The sequence below is a fragment of the Vombatus ursinus genome, unplaced genomic scaffold, assembly GCF_900497805.2.
Source record: "Vombatus ursinus unplaced genomic scaffold, bare-nosed wombat genome assembly UNPS02014816.1, whole genome shotgun sequence".
In the NCBI taxonomy this organism is placed as follows: domain Eukaryota; kingdom Metazoa; phylum Chordata; class Mammalia; order Diprotodontia; family Vombatidae; genus Vombatus; species Vombatus ursinus.
The window spans coordinates 18693623-18713682 of NW_020954594.1; the positions used below are offsets into that span (position 1 = coordinate 18693623).

Below are 20060 nucleotides of genomic sequence, written 5' to 3' on the forward strand. Positions count from 1 at the left end.
ATCACTGAGTTGTTTCCAGAACTTAATATTTGTTGGGAATTGGTTCAGATTGGATTTGTGAAATTGTATACAATTTTCAATGATCCCAATCTAGTTACTGTGGCCAAGGTTTACTAATATTTTCTCAGTGAAGTTATATGGTTGCAATTCATACAATACCACTGTCTCATGCATGTTGGGCTTATGTATAGCTAACTTCTTGTACATGACAAATGTGATGAAAGATAATCATCAAGAATATGCAGGATTAGAAATGGAAGTAGGCTAGTTATTTAGCAAAGATAGAGAAATCAGATAGAGGTACTTGGTGTTACCTAGATATTTATAAAATACTCAAAGAAGCAGAAAAAGACTTTCAATGTTTTCTGTAGATTTTCTGTGAAGAATTTGCTGAAAGAAATGGACAGAAATGACACAGGACGAGAAGAAGAGGGTAGGTTGCTACAGAGGAACTGCCCTCATGGGTGAGATCATAGCTGAATCAAAGTATAATGGAAAACACAATATGCATTTCCTAGAGCAATATAAGTTTTCTTTCCACACCTCCCTCCAATATATGCCTTTATAATCTTAGCTAGAAAGTATGTAGTTTCTCAGCAAAGGGTCCCTGAAATGCCACCACGTTTGAAAAAGAATACATTTGTGTATATGTGTGTATTTATTTTAAATATGTGTGTGTGTGCTATCACAGATATTTGGAAGAATTTTTCTCAGTAATTTCAAAAATATCTATAGCCATGTCTTATCTTTCTCAGTTCAATTATAAGTTCTGTGAAGATAAGGGACTTGTATCTTATTTGTTTTTTCTAACATTTAATGTTTGATATTTAATGAATGTTGAATTGCTGAATAAATGAATGAATGAAGCTCTTTTAAATATTAGCATGAAAAAGAAGTAATAGTATCATTACTCATTAATTTCTTACATTAGAACTTTTTTCCTCTTTTTAGCAAAAATGTTCTCATTATTACTAGAGTTGTATCTTTTAAAAGTTCTTCATGTATTTGTTTATATTTGTTTTGGCAGTGCCTAACACAGTGACTTGCATATAGTAGGTACTTAATAAATATTAAATGAATGAATGAAGATTGGAAAATCTGCCAAGTTTTTACTTTGAAAGAATCCTGATCACTTTGCTTAATCTAAGCAAAAGGTAGTATGATGGAAGTGATAAATCCTTTCCCTGTTTTCCCTACATTATTAGTTAATACATAGATTCTCAATGATGGACTAAATCATTTATAGTGGAATATTTTTTGAAGATCCACGAAGGTCAGTACTCACCGATTTGGGTTCTCAAGGTCAGGGTCAAATGATAGCAATACCAAGTCAATTAAGAGTGAAGCAAAGAGGCCTCTGTATTCCAGACATCTGGCAAATACCAGGGTGGAAGGCATGTACAACTAGCCTGCCATGAGAGATCCCTTTTATACAAAATTTTAGGACATCATTCATAAACTAAACATTATTCAGTGTATCATCATGTGAAACAAAGAAAAGAAAGATGGTTGTTCATAAAACACAAGTGGTTATAAAGAAAAAAGGATAGTAAACTTCCTAAAGAAAAACGTGTATTATTAGTTACAGCAGATAAAGGAGTTACTGGCTTAGTATGGCTAGTTTCACCAAATTAAAGAGAACTGTCCATCAGGCCAGAAGGTGAAGAGAACTTTTCTCCTAGAATCTAGAATGCTCCTCTTTTAGCATCTAAGTCTTTTTGCTATGGGAGAGAAGAAAAGGAGACCCTGAAGGTTGCTGACAGCCACAGCTGATCTTACAGTTAACTAGGAGTTATTAACAGCAAAATGGCTGATACAGAACAAATGAAATTAGCATGCCTTGAAGAAGGGCTATTTCTAAGGAGGGGAGGTTCTATATGTTACAAACATGCCAGGGAAGTACATGGTACAATAGCAGGGAGATTTGGTAAGTGATATTAAGGGTGGTAAGGAGGTTCACTGGAAGTGATCAACTTTAGGATGATTGCTAAAGTCAATCTCTGAGCATCATCAAGTTCACTTCTCCCACACATTCATTCATTCATTCATTCATTTATTCATTCATTCATTCATTCAAAAGATTTACTAATCATCGATGTGTTCTGCTAGGCACTGATGTGTGGGCTTTGGGGATGGAAGTAAGGAAGGGAAAGACAAAAGATAAGGAGATATAGTCCCTGACCATGGCAGTTCACAATATAATAGGTATTTTGTGAGACAGGTCTGTCTCAGACCAATCTGATGACAAATGGCCACAAATAGTTCATTAAGCCTGAGGGTACTGACTACTCAGTACCCTCAAGGGTTTTTTATTCCTTAGGTGACCAGAAAGGCACATCATTGGTTTTTGCCTTTGTCACCCAGACCAATTAAATCCTGAAGATGATTTCATTGCCATTTGGGAGCTAGAGGAGGAGGTTATAAAAAAGTAAAAAAAAAAAACATACAGCAAAACTAGCCTAGCCTATGTCACCTTTGTAGTAGATGTTCTTCCTTGTAGAAGGCTTGATAAGCCATGTAAAGAAATACATATAATAGAAAGTGGAAAATAACTATACACTTGTATAAAGTGCCTACAAGTTTTGGTAAGGGAATAAAACATGTCTGTCTGTGAAGATAAGAGATTACTTGAGGAAGGAAGCTGAGTTCGAGAAGGACAGAATAGGTGAAGATACTAGAGAGAGAAGGACATACTGAGCCAAAAGATAGAGGTGGTAAAACATAGTATGCATCTGGGGAATTGCTAATAGTTTATCCTGACTGGAATGAAAAATACATGAAGAATAGTAATGTAAGACTGAAAACATAGCTAGGGACCAATATTGAAAGTGCCTATGAATGCCAGGCTGAGTTTTAGGCCTGGGATTTTTCTGTTTGTTTGTTTGACTAATTTGGTTGGTTAGGTTTGTTGAGGCAGGTAAGCAGCAGTTTTTAAGTAGTTGAATTGCATAAGCTTGTGCACTCTTAATGATTAATCTGTCACTGGTATTAGATTTACTAATATCAAGCACCCTTATGTCAGGAATGGAAAACTGGAAGCAAGCTAAACTGTAATAATTCAGATAGACAATGTTCCTGAATCTGATTCACTGCTTTTTTTTTTTATCACTTTCTACTCATAAATATTGTATATGGGCTCTGTAGTGGTTAGTGAAGAGGCAAGAGAACCAGCAGAATGTGCTATCTCAGAAGACAGGACAGTAGAAATGATCAAGGAGGAGGCCAGAAGTATTCAGTTGAGCAGAAAACATTAAGGATAGGGATTGAGAAAAGGTCATTGGATTGGATAATTAGGATTTCATTGATAAGCTTTAGTTTCAGTAGAGACAGTGATGTAAAGTGATAAGGAAAGAAAACCAAAGCATATCAACAAACTTGTACAAGGAATTTGGCAGCCTAAGAGAGAAGAAAGATGAGAATGAAAAAATTGAACATGCTATATGATTATCATAAAAGAGTTACAAATAAATAATTTAAAATAAAGGTAGATTTGCTGTGTCATCATATGATCACTGTTGTAAAAAAATCATTTTTATTAAGCACTTTTTTAGTGAGTAGTTCTGAATTTGGCAGCTAGGCGGCCTAGTGGATAGAGCTCTGGGCCTGGAGTCAGGAAGACCTGAGTTCAAATGTGGCCTCTGACACTTACTGTTACACTCCTGGACAAGTCACTTGACCTTGTTTGCTTCAGTTTCCTCGACTGTAAAATGAGCTGGAGAAGGAAATAGCAAACCACCTCAGTGTCTCTGCCAAGAAAACCCTAAATGGGGTCACGAAGAACAGACACGACTGAAATGATTGAACAGCAATAATCTACACGAAGAGATTTATAAAGTAAGTTAGATATGGTTCCTGCTTTTAGGACAAAAGCTGTGTCTATATAAAGCAGACGGAGAAAGAAGAAAAATTGAAATTGAGTCAGACTCTGTGAGTAGGCTAAGTATTCTTATCCTGTTTACAAAATAAGAGTTTCAGAGTGTGTGCCCAGGATCACAGCTAATAAGTATCAGATTTTGAACTTCAGGTACAATATTTATTCTATTGCAATCACACTGGCTGCTGCTAAAAGGCCTACTGTTCAAAAACTCTAGATTTTATTTTAGGACTGGCCATCGCCCATTAATAAGCATCTTTGTCCAGGGAAAAATCATTGTCATACCTGACAGTCAGGATCCTCAGAAACCAGGAGAAGATATAACAAAAATTATTGTCAAAGGACACACTTCAGTCTGAGTGTAAAGGCAGAGGGAGAAAGTCATTACGACAGTGAAATCAGTGGAAGTCGGAATAGTCAAGCCTAGTTGATAACAGGAAGAAGGAGACATCAGCGTTAGGGAGAAGGACAAATATAAAATATTAAGATAAGCAGAAGCAAAAGCATAATAGGCCAAAGCTCTGAGTGGCCACATAAATGACAAGCCATTTGTTCTATTAATTTGATGTCTGTTCTAGTGTCATGTCCCTGTAACATCAGTCCAGTGCTTGCCTGCCACGCTCTTTTCTATTTCTTAAAAGAACAGATTTGGAAATGACATTGATACTGACATGCTCACTTTCCTCTGAAATGGGAACACTGACTGGTGAACAACCCACCAAGACAGGTTCAATGATAAACTCGTCATCCAAGTTAAAGTGGGGCTTTACATGTGCAAAAACAAACAAACAAACCAAAAAACTTTTAAATACTTGAAAACATCTATTTAGATCAGGGAGTCTGAATGTTTTTGTGTTATGGATCCTTTTAGCAGTCTGGTGAAGCCTATAGAAAGACTCCTCAAAATGATGATTTTTAAAGTTATAAAATATGATAGGATACAAAGAAAACCAATTATATTTAAATAAAGTTAACAAAATATTAAAAAAAATTCACTTATCCCAGGTTAAGAACCCCAGATTTACATACTTTTGTCTGAACACTACAAAACAGGACCTAAAGTGAGCTCAGATGGGTAATCAAAGAAAATGTAGGCAAATGTTAATTAAAAGTCCAGATAAGACCAATTGTTTATCTGACTATATGTGAATGGGATAATTCTAGCAATGACCAGGAGGTATAGATGAGAATAGCATATCATAAAACTGTACGTGCTCACTGGACTTTGTCACCAGAGGTCCAGTGGCACCCCAAACTGTACAGAACTATAAATAACTATCTTCTAAAACCAACTCCTTATCCATTTCTGTTAATGGCATCCCATCTATCCATCACCCATACTTGAAATCTTAGTGTTACCTTATGTCTTACTTCTTTTCTTCCCACATTCAATCAATTTCTAAGACCTGCCAATCCCATTTCCAACAGAGCTCTCAAATCCCTCTACCGTTTTCTGTTTCCTATTCTGTCCTCTGTCCCCTCCCACTACCAATACAAGTTCTCATTACTACCTGTCTGGAATACTGCAATAGCTTTCTAACTAGTTTTTCTACTTCCATTTTCTCTTCTTTCCAATTCCCTCTTTACCCTGAAGCAAGATTGATCTTCTTTATATGCAGATCTCATCATGTCATTCTTCTGCTCAAAACCCTTCAACCCTGTTGCCCAGCCTCAAGGTCTTTCAAAACTTTTACCTGCTTTGCCTTTCCCGGTGCAACTTTGTGCATGGTTATATTTCCCACAGGCCCAACTCTGCTCCAATGGGGGCAGAGCCAATTGGCATATCAAAGTACAATCTGTTTCTCATACAAATGGATCAAAATGCCCATTCTCTGGTACAAAGCTACTACTCAAGTTGGGTTTGGAAGACCTTGACCAATCATACTCTTAATGTTTCCTCCTCACAAAACTTGATACCCTGAATCACTAAACTCAGAATGTTGACCCCTTTCTCTGCTTGCCTGCCTGTGTCTCTGTCTCTGTCTCTGTATCTGTCTCTTTTACACACACACACACACACACACACACACACACACACACAAACACACACACACACTCCCTTTGTCAGTTTCCTCCAAGAGTCCTTCTGAATTTCATTTAAGCTTTACTTCCACAAACCCTTATTATACTCACAGGAGCATTCTTGAGAGGAACTTTCTGACAATAGCCATCTTTTAATGTGAATACATTTATTAATTAATTAATGAAAATCATACCAGATAGTTCAAGGAAATTACAATCTAGATTCTCTTAAACAAAAAGCTCCTCTACTGTATATATCACAGATCATTCTGGAGATGAGAGAAGTGGGTAAGTTCAAAACCTTAATGTTGGGACATGTTGTCAATAATAATAAGCAGGTTTATCATACTTAAAGATTGGCCCTATATGATAGGTCACGTAAACATTATCATCTTCATTTTGTAGAAGACAAACAGTGACTTTAAAGGTTGGTTGATTTGCCCATTGTCACAAATATTTTACATATAACCCTTTGGGAGCACACCTATTGTGTAAAGTAAGGTACATCTTGGACTCAAGTAAATATGATCCTGATTTTTCAATTTATACATAGGAGGGATAGATGCCTTTAGAACCTTTCTTCTGAGGATTTATGTGAAGTGGAAGAATTCAGTCCACTTGCCATAATGCCAGCAGTTAATGGAGCATTTTTTTTCCCTACATGGTTTCTGCCAGTATATTCTGGTACATAGAAAGCCAAATTGGAAGGAATCCAGATCTATTTTTTGATTTTACTTTTATCACCATGTGTAATATGGTCCCAATGCATTATATCATTAAAACACTACAGGTTGTGTTAGCCAAGCACATTAAAGCAATCTAGCATTATAATGACAAGTTCTAGGTGATTAAGTGTCAAAGTACCATCTGCTGATTTGACATCAATGCATACTTAAAGATATCCAAATAGTGTCCATGAAATCACCCTAGTTGGCCAAATAATAACTTTTTACTTTCTCAGTCCTCAGTCTCCGCATTTATTTTAACTAGACTGCTACACATTTACATTATCTTTTCTGCACAAATTGTCAAGATGTTTTAGCTAAATGGAATAGGAAGATCAGTGGATTCAGCTTCATCGTTGATACATCTTAAAAGTAATAAATATTTATTAAGTAAACATGGTTTTAAGGGCATTTGTGAGATTTATTTTTAATTGACATTATTAGTATAACTTATTCTGATTTTTATAGTTAATCAGATGAAGTAGTCACTATTCCATAGAACTAGGGAAAGGAGGGAGTGAGGAGAGTGGGAGAGGGTAAGAACCCTTGTGTTACTTGGATATGTGTAATTTTGTTCCCTATTTTTGTAGTTGAATTAAGCAAAAATTTAGGGCTAAATGACATTTTACTTTAGTATGCAGAAGAGACCTTTAGTCATTCCGCCAACTACATTTATGGAGCACCAATTACCTCATTCTGTAACTCTATTCAGTATAGTACAAAATTCATCATATTTAAATGCTCCTAGAAATTACCTCAGACCAAATATATTGAGCTAAGAGAAGGTTTTTTTTTAAACTTTGTGTGTGTGTGTGTGTGTGTGTGTGTGTCTTGGACCCCTTCAGAGTCTGGTGAAGCCTATGTGGCCCTTTCTTAGAATGATATTTTAAAATATGTAATGTTTAAATACATAAAATAAAATATATAGTATCACAAAGGAAACCAATTATATTGAAGCACAATTGTTAAATTTTTTTTTTGTTTTTGTGCAATTGGGGTTAAGTGACTTGCCCAGGGTCACACAGCTAGTGTCAAGTGTTTGGTCTGAGGCTGGATTTGAACTCAGGTCCTCCTGACTTCAGGGCTGGTGCTCTACTGCGCCACCTAGCTGCCCCTAAAATATTTTTAAAAAGACAAAAAGTACAAAAATAAGTTCACAAACCCCCAGTTAAGAATTCCTGATTAGTAGCTATGTGGACTGAATATTCCAAATAGTCATCTATTTGACAGAAGCAGATGAAAGTTTAGCAGAATGCTGTACTTGAAACTAGGGAGACCTGGATTTAGGTCCCACCTATGAATCTTAATGTGTCAGTAAAACTAAGTCATTTTACCTTTATGAGCCTCAGTTACCTCATCTGTATAATAGGGTTAACAGTATGGCTAAAATGAGATAATTTATATTAATAACTTCATAAATTATAAATCAATAAATCAATATCAGCTCTAATTATTAATATAAAGATTGGACAAAATGATCTTGCAAAGCCCTCTCCATTTTTCTTATTCCATGAATAAATCAGATCCACAGTAGTGTGTTCTTCAGCATCTTGCAGGAATAAATCACTTTCCTTAGTTAAGAAGGCAGTCCTTCCATTTCCATTATTCTAACCTCGTTAAAAGGCAGACAGTGTAGGTACCTATCCATGTGTTTCATTTCACCTCTGGCATTTTAGTGTAAAGCTTTGATCTCCTTAAATTTGTGAGATACCTCTGGGCAGGATAACATATTAAACTGTTATCAGACAGTTAAGCCTTCATGTGAACAAAGCATTTGAGAATAGTCATTTATGCAACTGTAAAGAGAGCACTGGTCGTTTAAGATTGGATAAGGAGACATAATTGAGGAGAAAAAGTAGCACAGGCAAGGAATGAATGAATGAAAAAAGCATTTAGTAAGCACTTACTATGTGCAAAGTACAGTGCTCAGTGCCCTCTCCATAATAATCTCTTCCCTCAGTGATGGCTGGGGGGCAGGGTGGGCTGGTCTGGAAGTAGATTTGGTGGTTTGAGAGGATACTTCTTCTCCCAAGGCTTTTAGTCTAAGGGTCTGGGCTGTCTCCTTTAGGGCCTCGAGGTGGTGATGGTGGTGGTAGTTTGATTTGCCTGGCATATACTACCTCTTATTTTAGAAGGAAGACACAAATGTTGATAGACACATTTTTGCCATATTTACAATTTTTCTGGGAGTCAACACTGTTTATTTTCTAGTTGCTTGTTGCCTTGAACTGAGCGTTTATGACAGGTAAACATGTCCATATTGCAGATCATTGTATCTTTCCAATGGTTGTGTATGAAACAAACTTTTCCTGAGAATATTTTTTATGTAACCAGGGGATTTTTTCCTCTTATATGCTCTTTATTGGATACTTTGAGTATTGTTTCTATTAAAATTTACTCTGTAAATAACTATTACCAAATGACTTTCTTTAATCCTTCTTTAAAATATTAAAGCTTTCTTTTAAAACATGGTAATCATAGAACTTAATAAGATTAAAGAGTTATATATTACAAATGGGCAGCTAGGTGGAGCAATGAATAGAAGGCCAGGCCTGGAGTTAGTAAGACATGAGTTCAAATCCAACCTTAAACACTTATTAGCTGTGTGACCCTGGGCACGTCACTTTACCCTGTTTGCCTCAGTTTCCTCATCTGTAAAATGAGCTGGAGAAGGAAATGGCAAACCACTCCAATATCTTTGCCAAGAAAACCCCAAATAGTGTCACAAAGAGTTGGACACAACTGAGAACAACTGAAAAACAATTACAAATGGTCTCAGTTGTCTTCTGAATCTAAAAGAATTTCAGTTGACCTTTATTTTGTGGACCTTCAAATTATATATAGCCAGTTCAAATTTCTTCTTCTCTAAGTGAGGACTTTTTAAAAATTGTTTATTTTAATTATATAGCTTAGGTAGAATACCAATTTTCTACTCAGGGATTATAGGAACAAAATAATACCAAAATGATCAAATTCATCAAGTTGTTATGAGAAAAGGATTTTGTGAATTTTAATGCAGTATAGAAATGTGAGCTGTCATCATCAGTGAAGATTTTACCATTGAAGCCTCTGATGAACATCTTGAAAACTCCTTTTTCATTTATAGCTTTAGAGAGTTGTCTAGAGGTGCTTAGAAGTTAAAGTAGAGAAATCAGAAATAACTGAGTTCAAATCCAGCCTCAGTTTCTTAATCTGTAAAATCAAGGTATTGTACTAAAAGGCCTTTTCAGTTCCTTCCAACTGTAAATTTATGACTTAACTCTGGTAATTTTAATAATAATGATAATGGTTAACATCTATGTTTATTTGTTTACTATGTGCCAGACACTGTGCTAAACATTTTATAATTATTATCTTTTGACAGGGCAGCTAGGTGGTGCAATGGATAGAGCACTGACCCTAGAATCAGGAGGACCTGAATTCAAATCCAACCTCAGACAGTTGACTTAACCCCATTGCCTAGTTAAAAAAATAATTTTATTATTATTATCTCCTTTGATCCTCACAACAGCCTTGAGTGGAATAGTCTGTTATTAACCCCATTTTACATATGAGAAAGCTGAGACAAACAGAGGTAAAATGACTTACCCAGTGTCACATAGCTAGTAAGAGTCTTTGAACTCAGGTCTTCCTGACTCCTGGCCTGGCACTCTATCCACTGCACCACCTAACTGCTTAAATATGTCAGATGTACAATTTGAACCTCTTACTGACTTCATGGCTAGCATTCCCAAAATTTGGCCACAATGTTTCTCACATTTTTATTATTATACAAAGAAGAAATATAAATAGTTACACATATGCAAATATTTGTCTAAATACAAAGTCTTGAATCTCAGAATACCAACTCCCTTACTAGACTTATTTTTCTGAAAGATGTCAACTGTAATGATTTGAATTAAAAAAAAGGAAGTATTTCCTAGCCTTAAAATTCTCAGCTCTTCTTTTATACTTTCTCTTCTTTTGTTTGATTTAAAACAAATGTCTCTAGTGACTTATGTGTTGATTTTCCTGAAACTATGCAACTGTGACAGGTACATTACAATCCACAGCTCTGAAAGATTTGTAATTTGAAGTAGTAACCTCTAATTTTGTTGCAATCATTCTGTCATTTTTTTCCTAATACTTAAGAGTTTCATTCATTTGACTAATATTTTTCAACTACTATGATGTAGAAGGATGCCTCAGGCCCCAAAGTTTGGTTGCACATTCAGATAAGTTATTAGGAAAGAAATCATCTGTCTGGAAGGAAGTAGTCAAAATGTGTCTTTAACATTGTACAAAAACATGAGCAGTGGTTTTTGCAGTCAGGGTAAGCACCAGCTTACAGTGTCTCTTAAAAATGACAAATTTCAAATTTCATTAGAACACATATTTCAGTGGTCTGTCAGCTTTCTGCATTAGCTTAGGAGGCAAGAATCTTGTGCTCAAATCTTCCACTCATTTATTCTACTGTTTCAGACAAGTTATTTAGATTTTCTTATTTTGTTTTTTCCCTTTCTCTATTTCTCTTACCTGAAAAAAGGGACTTAGTTTCCTTCTGTTTATATTTCTTTCCTTCTCTTTGCTCTAATGTATTTCCTTCCTAACCTTCTATCTATGAATCCCATCTGCAAAATTCCTCTGCTCACTGCAGTCCCTTTCTAGGTAAGATATCCAGCTCAGAAATCTTTAGTTTCTATTTTACCTCATACCAAGCCTAATCTTGGTCTATGGAAAAAAATGTTGTATGTCTTAAACACAAGGGGAAAATGTACCTTTTATACATTAATTGATCATAAGGTCTATAAGGTCAGGGACCAGATCTTATATTTATGACGTATTCTGTATGTCTTATACTGCCAAACATGGTGGCACTCAGTAAGCAATCAATAAATATTTAAATTGTTTAAACTTTTAAAAAATATTTTTAGCTATTTTACCAGAAAGCTGCTGATCTATAATAAGTCATTGTCATATTCACGACTATATACAAGATTAGTTCATGACTTGGCCCCTATCTCCTGTGTTTCTTTGGTTGTCTCTGTGTGTCATTAGCATCTTTCTGCCCCAGGAACTAACACTGTAGAAAAAGAGCTACTACATTATTAACTAACTCCTATGCTTAGTTTGAAAAAAGGTAAAGTTTCATGTCCCTTAATCCAATGCTGTCCAACCTGGACATGAGCCCAGAAAGTAGTCCTTCCTTCTAGAATCTCGTTTGTTACAGTCTGACTCTCTGGTGTCCTTTAAAGAATCTTGAAGGTGACCATATGCTTCAATCTGTAGGAATCAAGTTGCTTCATTGTCAGGCTGCCAACTTTCTTTGTAAATCGGGTTTATGCATTTCTTTAGGTCATTGTGAATTTAAATCAGACAAAATAAAACATTGCATATAGCATAGGTAAAATGTATGCTAAATATCTGTTCCACATGTTTACTATTACAATATAACATAGTGTGTAAATAAATATACACAATAAAAAAAAATGTATAATTGTCTACATGGATGATATGCTACATTTTTAGAATGCTCAAGTTTTGCTTTATCAGTCTACGAAAATGATAAATAGGACCTCAACAGCAAAAAGAAAGTTTTATCTCACATATATAAATTTGTGATTCACATTGGCATGCATTCAGCTTCTTGGTGATTTATTTATTTGTAAATGTTACATAAAGGCTGTCAACCTAAGGAAAAAAAAATCAGTCAATTTAAGGGATACCAAAGCAATTGCAAATGATTTTGTGATTTGGTTGGGTCAAATTCCTATGTACTTCCCATCTATGATCATTATTTATTTGACATTTCTAGTTTACTTTGTATTGCTGACTGCTCAACATTCATCTTTTAGTTAACTCTGAAATGATGGTAGGTAGGTGGATAGCACACGTTTAGACTAGGGGAAAACAAGATACTGCAAAAATTATAGGATGTTTTTCAAAGAGGTCGTTTGAAAGGGTGATGCACACATCCTGATGAATCTGACTACCTGATACATGTGTTGTTTAGTCCACATTTCCTTTAGAAGTTTCTCAGGAACCAATTCTCATCTCAAATGGCACTGATTAACAGAAAACTTCTGAAATTCCCAGTTTGATCTTTGGCTTTCTTCATTTTACAGGAAAGTTTTTCCATAGTTCCTTTTTTTCTTAAGTCAACTGCTAATGATCATTCAGAAATCTCAAATTTCACACAATAAGTAATTCATTTCCTCTTCATTAAGACCCCAGCCTTCCCCATATCTTCAGTTCTCTGGAAAGCTGTGTGTTAGAGCCATAACTAGAAATTCTTTCACCTGTAAGAAGGGGAGAGGGAATGGTAATACAGGTACAAGGATAATGATAAGGGTGGTAATAAAGAGGACAGTCAAAAGACAAGTTGCACTGGGAAAGGAGGAAACTGCTAACTCTAAGACACAATTGTGCTCATATAAAGGTTAAGGAACATAAAAACAGAACTCTAGGAGATGGGCATCATGGTTACAGTCTTCCAGGAATGATGCTAAGTAAGGAAACAAGGTCATGCTACATAGCACTGTCTGATAGAAGACCATATAGTATGAGGATGGCTGTCTCCAAACGGCCTCCAAGAGGAAGCAAATCTTCCCCTCCCCTGCCATGTGGACTGCCTCAGATAAACCCTGATAACATTGCCCGAGTTATAGCTCTTCTGTGTGGGCTATTCAGGTCAGGATGCTTGATCTTCCTAACAGAAGATTAGCTATCCATGAAAAACAGAAAGAGAATGACCAGACCTTTCTAATACAATTATTTGTTTATGTGACTTCTTTTAGACAAGTACACTTTTCTGGCCTTCCATAATTCTTGATTATTTTAGGTATATAAGCATGCACATTCTATGGATGTATCTATGTATATGTAGTTGTATCTGTTTACATATACATATACACTTGAGTATAACCAGATTGAACTTTTTGATAGATTAGTCAAAAATTAGAAAACTTCTTGCATGGAGTCTATGGAGTATAAATTTTCTTCCCCTCGTCTCTGCTCTCCCTTCCCCACACTCTTTTATTCTCATTATTTGCCTCACCCACAAGAATTCAAAACAATATTAAACCTTATTCCAAGGTTATAAAAGAAACTTTGAAGATAACACACACATACCATTCTTATTTCCCTCTATAGGTGTTTAATTTAAAAAAAAACACTCTTTTCTATGAGAGAGAATAATAATAAAAGATAAACTCCAGGAACCTGGGGTTGTATAGGATAATAAAAGCAAGAAAAGCAGTAGAAAGAGATTGAACTTCAAAAAAAAAAAGCTGACCAAATTCATGGTACTGGTTAGATTATAAATTGTGGAGAGTCTGTTTCTTTTTTTTTTGATGTTAATTTATGTCAGCAATCCAACACAATAAATATTTGATGTTGGATTTCCTCAATGATTTAGTTCAATCTATATGGGAAGATGAATTGGCAATTCTACTTGTCTAATTTTTATTTTCTCAAACTATTGTATTTCTAGTGTCCTGAATTCAAAAGACCCAGGGACATTGCTGTTGATTGGATTGCTGGAAATATTTACTGGACAGATCACTCTAGAATGCATTGGTTTAGTTATTATACCACTCACTGGACAAGTTTAAGATATTCAATAAATGTGGGGCAACTGAATGGTCCTAACTGTACACGGCTCCTTACAAATATGGCTGGAGAACCCTATGCCATTGCTGTCAATCCTAAGAGAGGGTAAGTCAAATAAGTTATTGTTTAAATTTTTAGTTACAATTTAAAAACTAAATGGTTTTTAAATTTATTCTAAAAAGTTCCTTATTTTGGAAAAAATGGGAAAAACATTCAACATATTTTTTTAATTTTCAAATTTCTGAGTCATTCTGAGTCATATGTGAATCACTGTCACATTAATTTATACTTCAAAGTATAATTGATGTCTCAAAGATTCCTACTGGGGTAAACAATGACTTTTAAAAAAATAAAACAATGAAACAAATATGCTAAATAAATAATTGCTATTAATATATAATTGAATTTTAGAGATGTTAAATATTCCATTTCAGAAGAGTTTATGACTCTGCTGCCTCTGACAATGAAGAATGAACATAGCATGGGTGAACAAAGATCAAAGATAATTCCCAAATATTATTTTAATTGAGTTTCAACTTCATCCTCACTAAATATTTTAAAAGAGATTCTAGTAAGAATTTCAACTGATTGGCTTAAGTGTCCCTTTTTTCTTCCTAGCCTTCAGGTAGAAATGTAAATACTTAGCTCAATGACCCAAAGGGGAGGTATTAGGAAGAGTAATAAAGATTTTTTGTAAGGTCCAAATTGTATCATCAGACTCTGAATAATTGAGTCAACCCTTGATATTTATTTATGTATTAGATTTATGTAGCACCTTTCCTCCTACAAGAGGAAATCACTTCTGTTGGAAAAATAATTAATTCCCTTTCTGGAAATAATAAATCATTTTGATGTACACTTCAAAATAGGCCAAATATTCCAAGGGGGTGTAAACAGAATAAGTTCATGATAAGAAATCATTACATGAAGATAGATGCTTAGAAAGGAAGAAATATTTTCAATCTGAGCTTGTAAGGTAGTTTTCCCAGTTGATTATTGGACATCAAATCATGAGACACTGTTTAGTCCACTGAGAAATATCACTGACAAGCAGCATTAACGGCACACAGGACCACAGAGAGTTCACCTCTTTTACCTGCTGTCTTTAGGATGATGTACTGGACTGTTGTTGGGGACCACTCTCATATTGAAGAAGCAGCCATGGATGGTACTCTAAGAAGAATTTTGGTACAGAAGAATTTACAGAGACCCACAGGTATGATACATTCTTGTCATCTTCTAAAGGATGATGTAGACTTATCCCCATGTTGGAGATTAGATTCTAATTCTGCTGGCCATTTTTTTCCCTGGGAAAGAAAATAGACTAGCAATTACCAATTGTCTTAAACACTGTATTTTCATGGTTGGTAATCAAATAATTTTGAGTGTAACCTTATTAATACTTCTCTGTATTTTCCAGTCTATAAAATCAGATATTTTCATCTACATTATGATGTTTAATCAAGTTGTAGAATATAGAATGTAAGCTCCATAAAAGCAGGAACTGTTTTCCTTGTTGTGTTTGTAATGCCAGCTCCTAGAACTAAGTCCAATACATAGAATGTGAAATCTTTGTGGGCAGAGAATACATTTTTGCCTTTCTTAGGTACTCCAATGGTTATCACTGTGTCAGGTGTAGTGTAAGCACTTATTAAATGCTTATTAACTGATATAGCAGATAATTAATGCTTTTTGAAATTAATTGCATGATTATTAAATATTTTAAATTGTAAAGAAAAAGTAATCATTAGTAAAACATCATACATTGTGCTGGTTTATAATAATGGCCCCCAATGAAAGACTATCTCCGCCCTAATGCCAGCATTTCCCTAATTCATGGCAAACACCAAACCATTTCGGATTATAATTACCACTCTTCTTTTAATTCTCAGAACTTGTTTATACAATTGATTTAACACTCTGTCATGTCTTTTGACAGCTACTATATATGTGGCATGGCCATTGGTCCCCTACCCAAATCGGGAAATGCACTACTTTTTACTCTTTAATTAATATTCAGATTCACAGCTTGGAGAACCCACTAATGAACTTTTATGCCAGATGGTACTAGATGACATGGACTTAAAACAAACAAAATAGAATAGTAAGTTGATAACATGGAATTTATTCAGTAAGTTTTCTCAACATCTAAACCTAGATGACTACCATCTCCTATACTTCAAAAGAAGTTTGAAAGTCAACTCTCCATTTAATCCACCCTATATCCTCAAGAGAGTAGATGAAGGACAGAGTTCAAACTCTCAGGATCAGTTCTGTAGCTTGAAGTCTGATACTGTATAACCTATTCGTTTCTCTTCAACTCTTCAGTCTGGTAGTTTTCAAAGGTGCAGCATATAGAAGTCATGGCCCTACAGTGACCATCATGGTCCAGAAACAGTGTTGGAGTTTAGGAAAGTCATGCCAGGTTCTTAGGTATGCCATCTTCTCCAAGGTTTTTCCTTTCCTGCCCTCAAGGTGTCCCATACTCTGGCTGCCACACTTCTCTTGTCTACAGTAGCATCTATTATTAAAATGAATTCATAGCAAAGCCTCATCATCCAATCAGAATGTGAGATGACATCACCTTATTGTGATCTCATGCACAGCCTTCTGGGAAATGTAGTCTAAAGAGTTTCTTCCAGGAGTGAGTCTGTCAGGCCAAGCACTGGGAGAAAACAGAACTTTCTGACATGTCTTCTAATGTATGTATACATAACAAATCTTTTTTTTTTTCCAAAAAGATTTGTTACAGTAATTGTAAGGAATGAGATAAGGAGTCAATAAAGGGTGAAGTAGAAGTAGAATAACAAGGATAGCCCAACTGAGTTCATATACCATAAATCTGTTACAAGTGAAATCAGTTCAATTTCACATTGTTGTTGTTTTTCTAGTAATGCTCAGTATCATTGGAGTAGTACTAGAAAAATTAGATGAGGGGGACAAGAGGCTAACCCTTGTTCAAGACCAGTGAAAAATCAGTGTGAAGGAAGGAAACAAGCATTTATTAAGCACCTACTATGTGTCAGTTACTATGCTAAGCCCATTATAGATATTATTCCATTGGATCTTTACAACAACCCTGGGAGGTAGGTACTTTTATTATCCCTATTTTACATTTGAGGAAACTGACACACACTGAGGTTAAGTGATTTGCCAATGGTCAAACAGCTACTAAGTGTCTGAGGTCAGGTTTGAACTTACATCTTCTTGACTCAGACCAGATGCACACTAGCACCTTAAGCCTTCCAACTCCTGCTTGCCTAAGGAAAGGCTGCAAAGGGCAAGATCAAGCATCTTCCATCTGTTCAGGAAGTCTACCACTTCCTGATGCTATTTCATAGTCAACCTCCTCAGGTGAAAAGAGATCTGACTTCTTGCTAGAATCTTGTGCCTCCCAACTCTTAATGGGGGGTAGCATGGCCCCTGAGGAAAGGCTTCGAGGGGACAGATCAGGCATCTTCCATCTGCCCCCAAATCAGCCACTTCCATCTCTGCCAGCACAAGGCAATTTCCACCTCCTGTTGCCAGTCCAGTCTCCCTAATGGGATACGAAGAACCTCAGCGCAAAGAAAAGCAACCTTCCCTTTGACTTGGGCCTCGAATCTCCTGCTGCATATGTTCTATGAGGGTAGAAGAGTGTCACCCTCTATTCAATGATGGACATTCTCACACCTGGTCATACCAGTGACTCTGAACTCCTATAGGTCATCATCCGAATCCTGTGCCACACCTTCTACCATACGATTCCTCATTTCCATTTGCCTCAATCCTCCCACCCAGAGTTTCAACCTAACTCCATTCAGCCCTTCCACTGTGCCCTCTGGAATGCCTGTTCCATAGGCAACAAACTTGTCTTCATCTTAAATCTTTTCTTATTTTACTCCTATCTATTAGCTTCTACTGAAACCTGGCTTCCACCTGATGATGCTGACTCCTAGGCCACCCTTTCTAGTACTTGCTTCACTTTCACTCATTTTCCTCAACTCACTGGTTGAGGCAGAGGAGTTAGAACACTCCTTGCTCCCCTTTGCCACTTTCAGGATCTCCCCCTTCCTCTATCACTCAGTAACCTATCTTCATTTAAGATTAATACTGTTCACAGCTACCATCCAATCAAAATCCTGGGAGCTATTTTCTACAGACCCATAGATCATTCCTTCCTTCCCTTATAGTCTGGCTTCTGACTTTGTCATTACACTGAAACTGCTTTATCCAAGTTACTAATGATCTCTGAGTTGCCAAATCTGATGGTCTTTTCTCAATCCTCATTCTCCTTGACCTCTCTGCAACCTTTGATGTTGTTGTTCACTCTCTCCAACTTGATACTGTCTTCTCTCTAGGTTATTGGGACACTATTCTCTCCTGGTTCTCCTCTTACATATTTGACCACTCCTTAGGTGTCTTCTTTGTTGAATTCTCTTCCAGATCATGCCCTCTAACCATAGGTGTCTCTCAGTGTTCTATCCTGGGCTTTCTTCTCCCTCTATACTACTTCACTTGTGATCTCTGGAGCTCCCACAGATTTAATTACCATTTCCATGCTGAGGATTCTCAAATCTACTTTTCCTGCCCTAATCTCTCTGCTGACCTCCAATCTTACATCTCCAACTGCCTTTTAGATATCTCAAACTGGATGTCCAGTAGACGTCTTAAACTCAATATGGTCAAAAGAGAACTCAGTATCTTTCCCCATGAAGCCTGCTTTTCTATTTACTATTATTGTAGAAGGCTATACCATCCTTTCAGTCCCTCATGCTTACAACCTAGGAGTCATCCTGGATTCCTCATTATCTCTTAATCGTCATATCCAAGATATCGTCAAGGCTTGTTGATTTCACCTTTGCAATATCTCTTAGATATGTACCCTTCCCTCCTTGATACTGCCACCACTTTCACACAGGCCCTCATGGATAATTCAATAGTCTGTTGGTGGGCCTCTGTGTCTCAACTTTCTCCATACTCCAATTCACCTTCCATTTATCCACTAAAGTGATTTTCCTAAAGCACAGGTACAATAATAATACCTTCACTTGGTAAAATACAGTGGCTTCCTATTGCCTTCAGGATCAAATATCAAATGTTCTGTTTGGCATTCAAAGCCCTTCATAACTGAGTTCCCTATAACATTTCCAGTGTTCTTATACCTTATTCCCTGACATCTACTCTTTAATCCAGTGGCAAACACTGTTCTCCTGGCAGCTCCACAAATAGGACACTCCATCTCTCAACTCTGGCATTTTCTCTGACTATCTCCCATGCTTGGAATACTGTCCCTTGAACTCCCTGGCTTCCTTTAAATCTCTACTAAAATTCTGTCTTCTATTTGCAGTCTTCTTCAACCCCTCTTAATTCCAGTACCTTCCCTCTGCTAATTATTTTCAATTTCTTCTACATATAACTTCTAGTGTATATATTTGTGTGTCATCTCCCTCATTAGAATTGTATGATCCTTGAGGGTAGCGAATGTCTTTTGCCTCTTTTTGTATCTTCAGTTCTTAGCTCAATGCCTGACATGTAGTAGACACTTAATAAATGTTTATTGATTAATTAATTGATTGTCTTCAGGCCCAGCACTCTTATATACTGTGCCACCTAGCTGCCAAGGGATTCCAATACTAGTGAGAGATCATGGAATTAAGGTTAGATATGGAAGCAAGTGAAACTGTAGTGAAAGAGGTGGCCTAGGAGAAAAGGCAAGGGTCAAGAAACTAAAGGATCTGTACTGAAGTCAAGAGTAGGTTTATTGAGGGTAAGAACGATAGAAGGATAAGAGCTTTCAGATGGACAATGTAGTTTCTAAATTCTGGCTCTGAAAAAAAAAATAGCAAGGACTAAAATGTAGCCACATT

General features: G+C 36.1%; 1 protein-coding gene across 1 annotated transcript in view; it reads left to right on the forward strand.

Moving 5' to 3' along the window:
• LRP1B (LDL receptor related protein 1B) overlaps window positions 1-20060 on the forward strand; it is a 2189733-nt gene that overhangs the window by 2048760 nt on the left and 120913 nt on the right. Inside the window, exons 78-79 of the mRNA XM_027835590.1 lie at window positions 14093-14316; window positions 15321-15427. Coding sequence (XP_027691391.1) covers window positions 14093-14316; window positions 15321-15427 — 331 coding nt within the window. The remainder of the gene's footprint in view (window positions 1-14092; window positions 14317-15320; window positions 15428-20060) is intronic.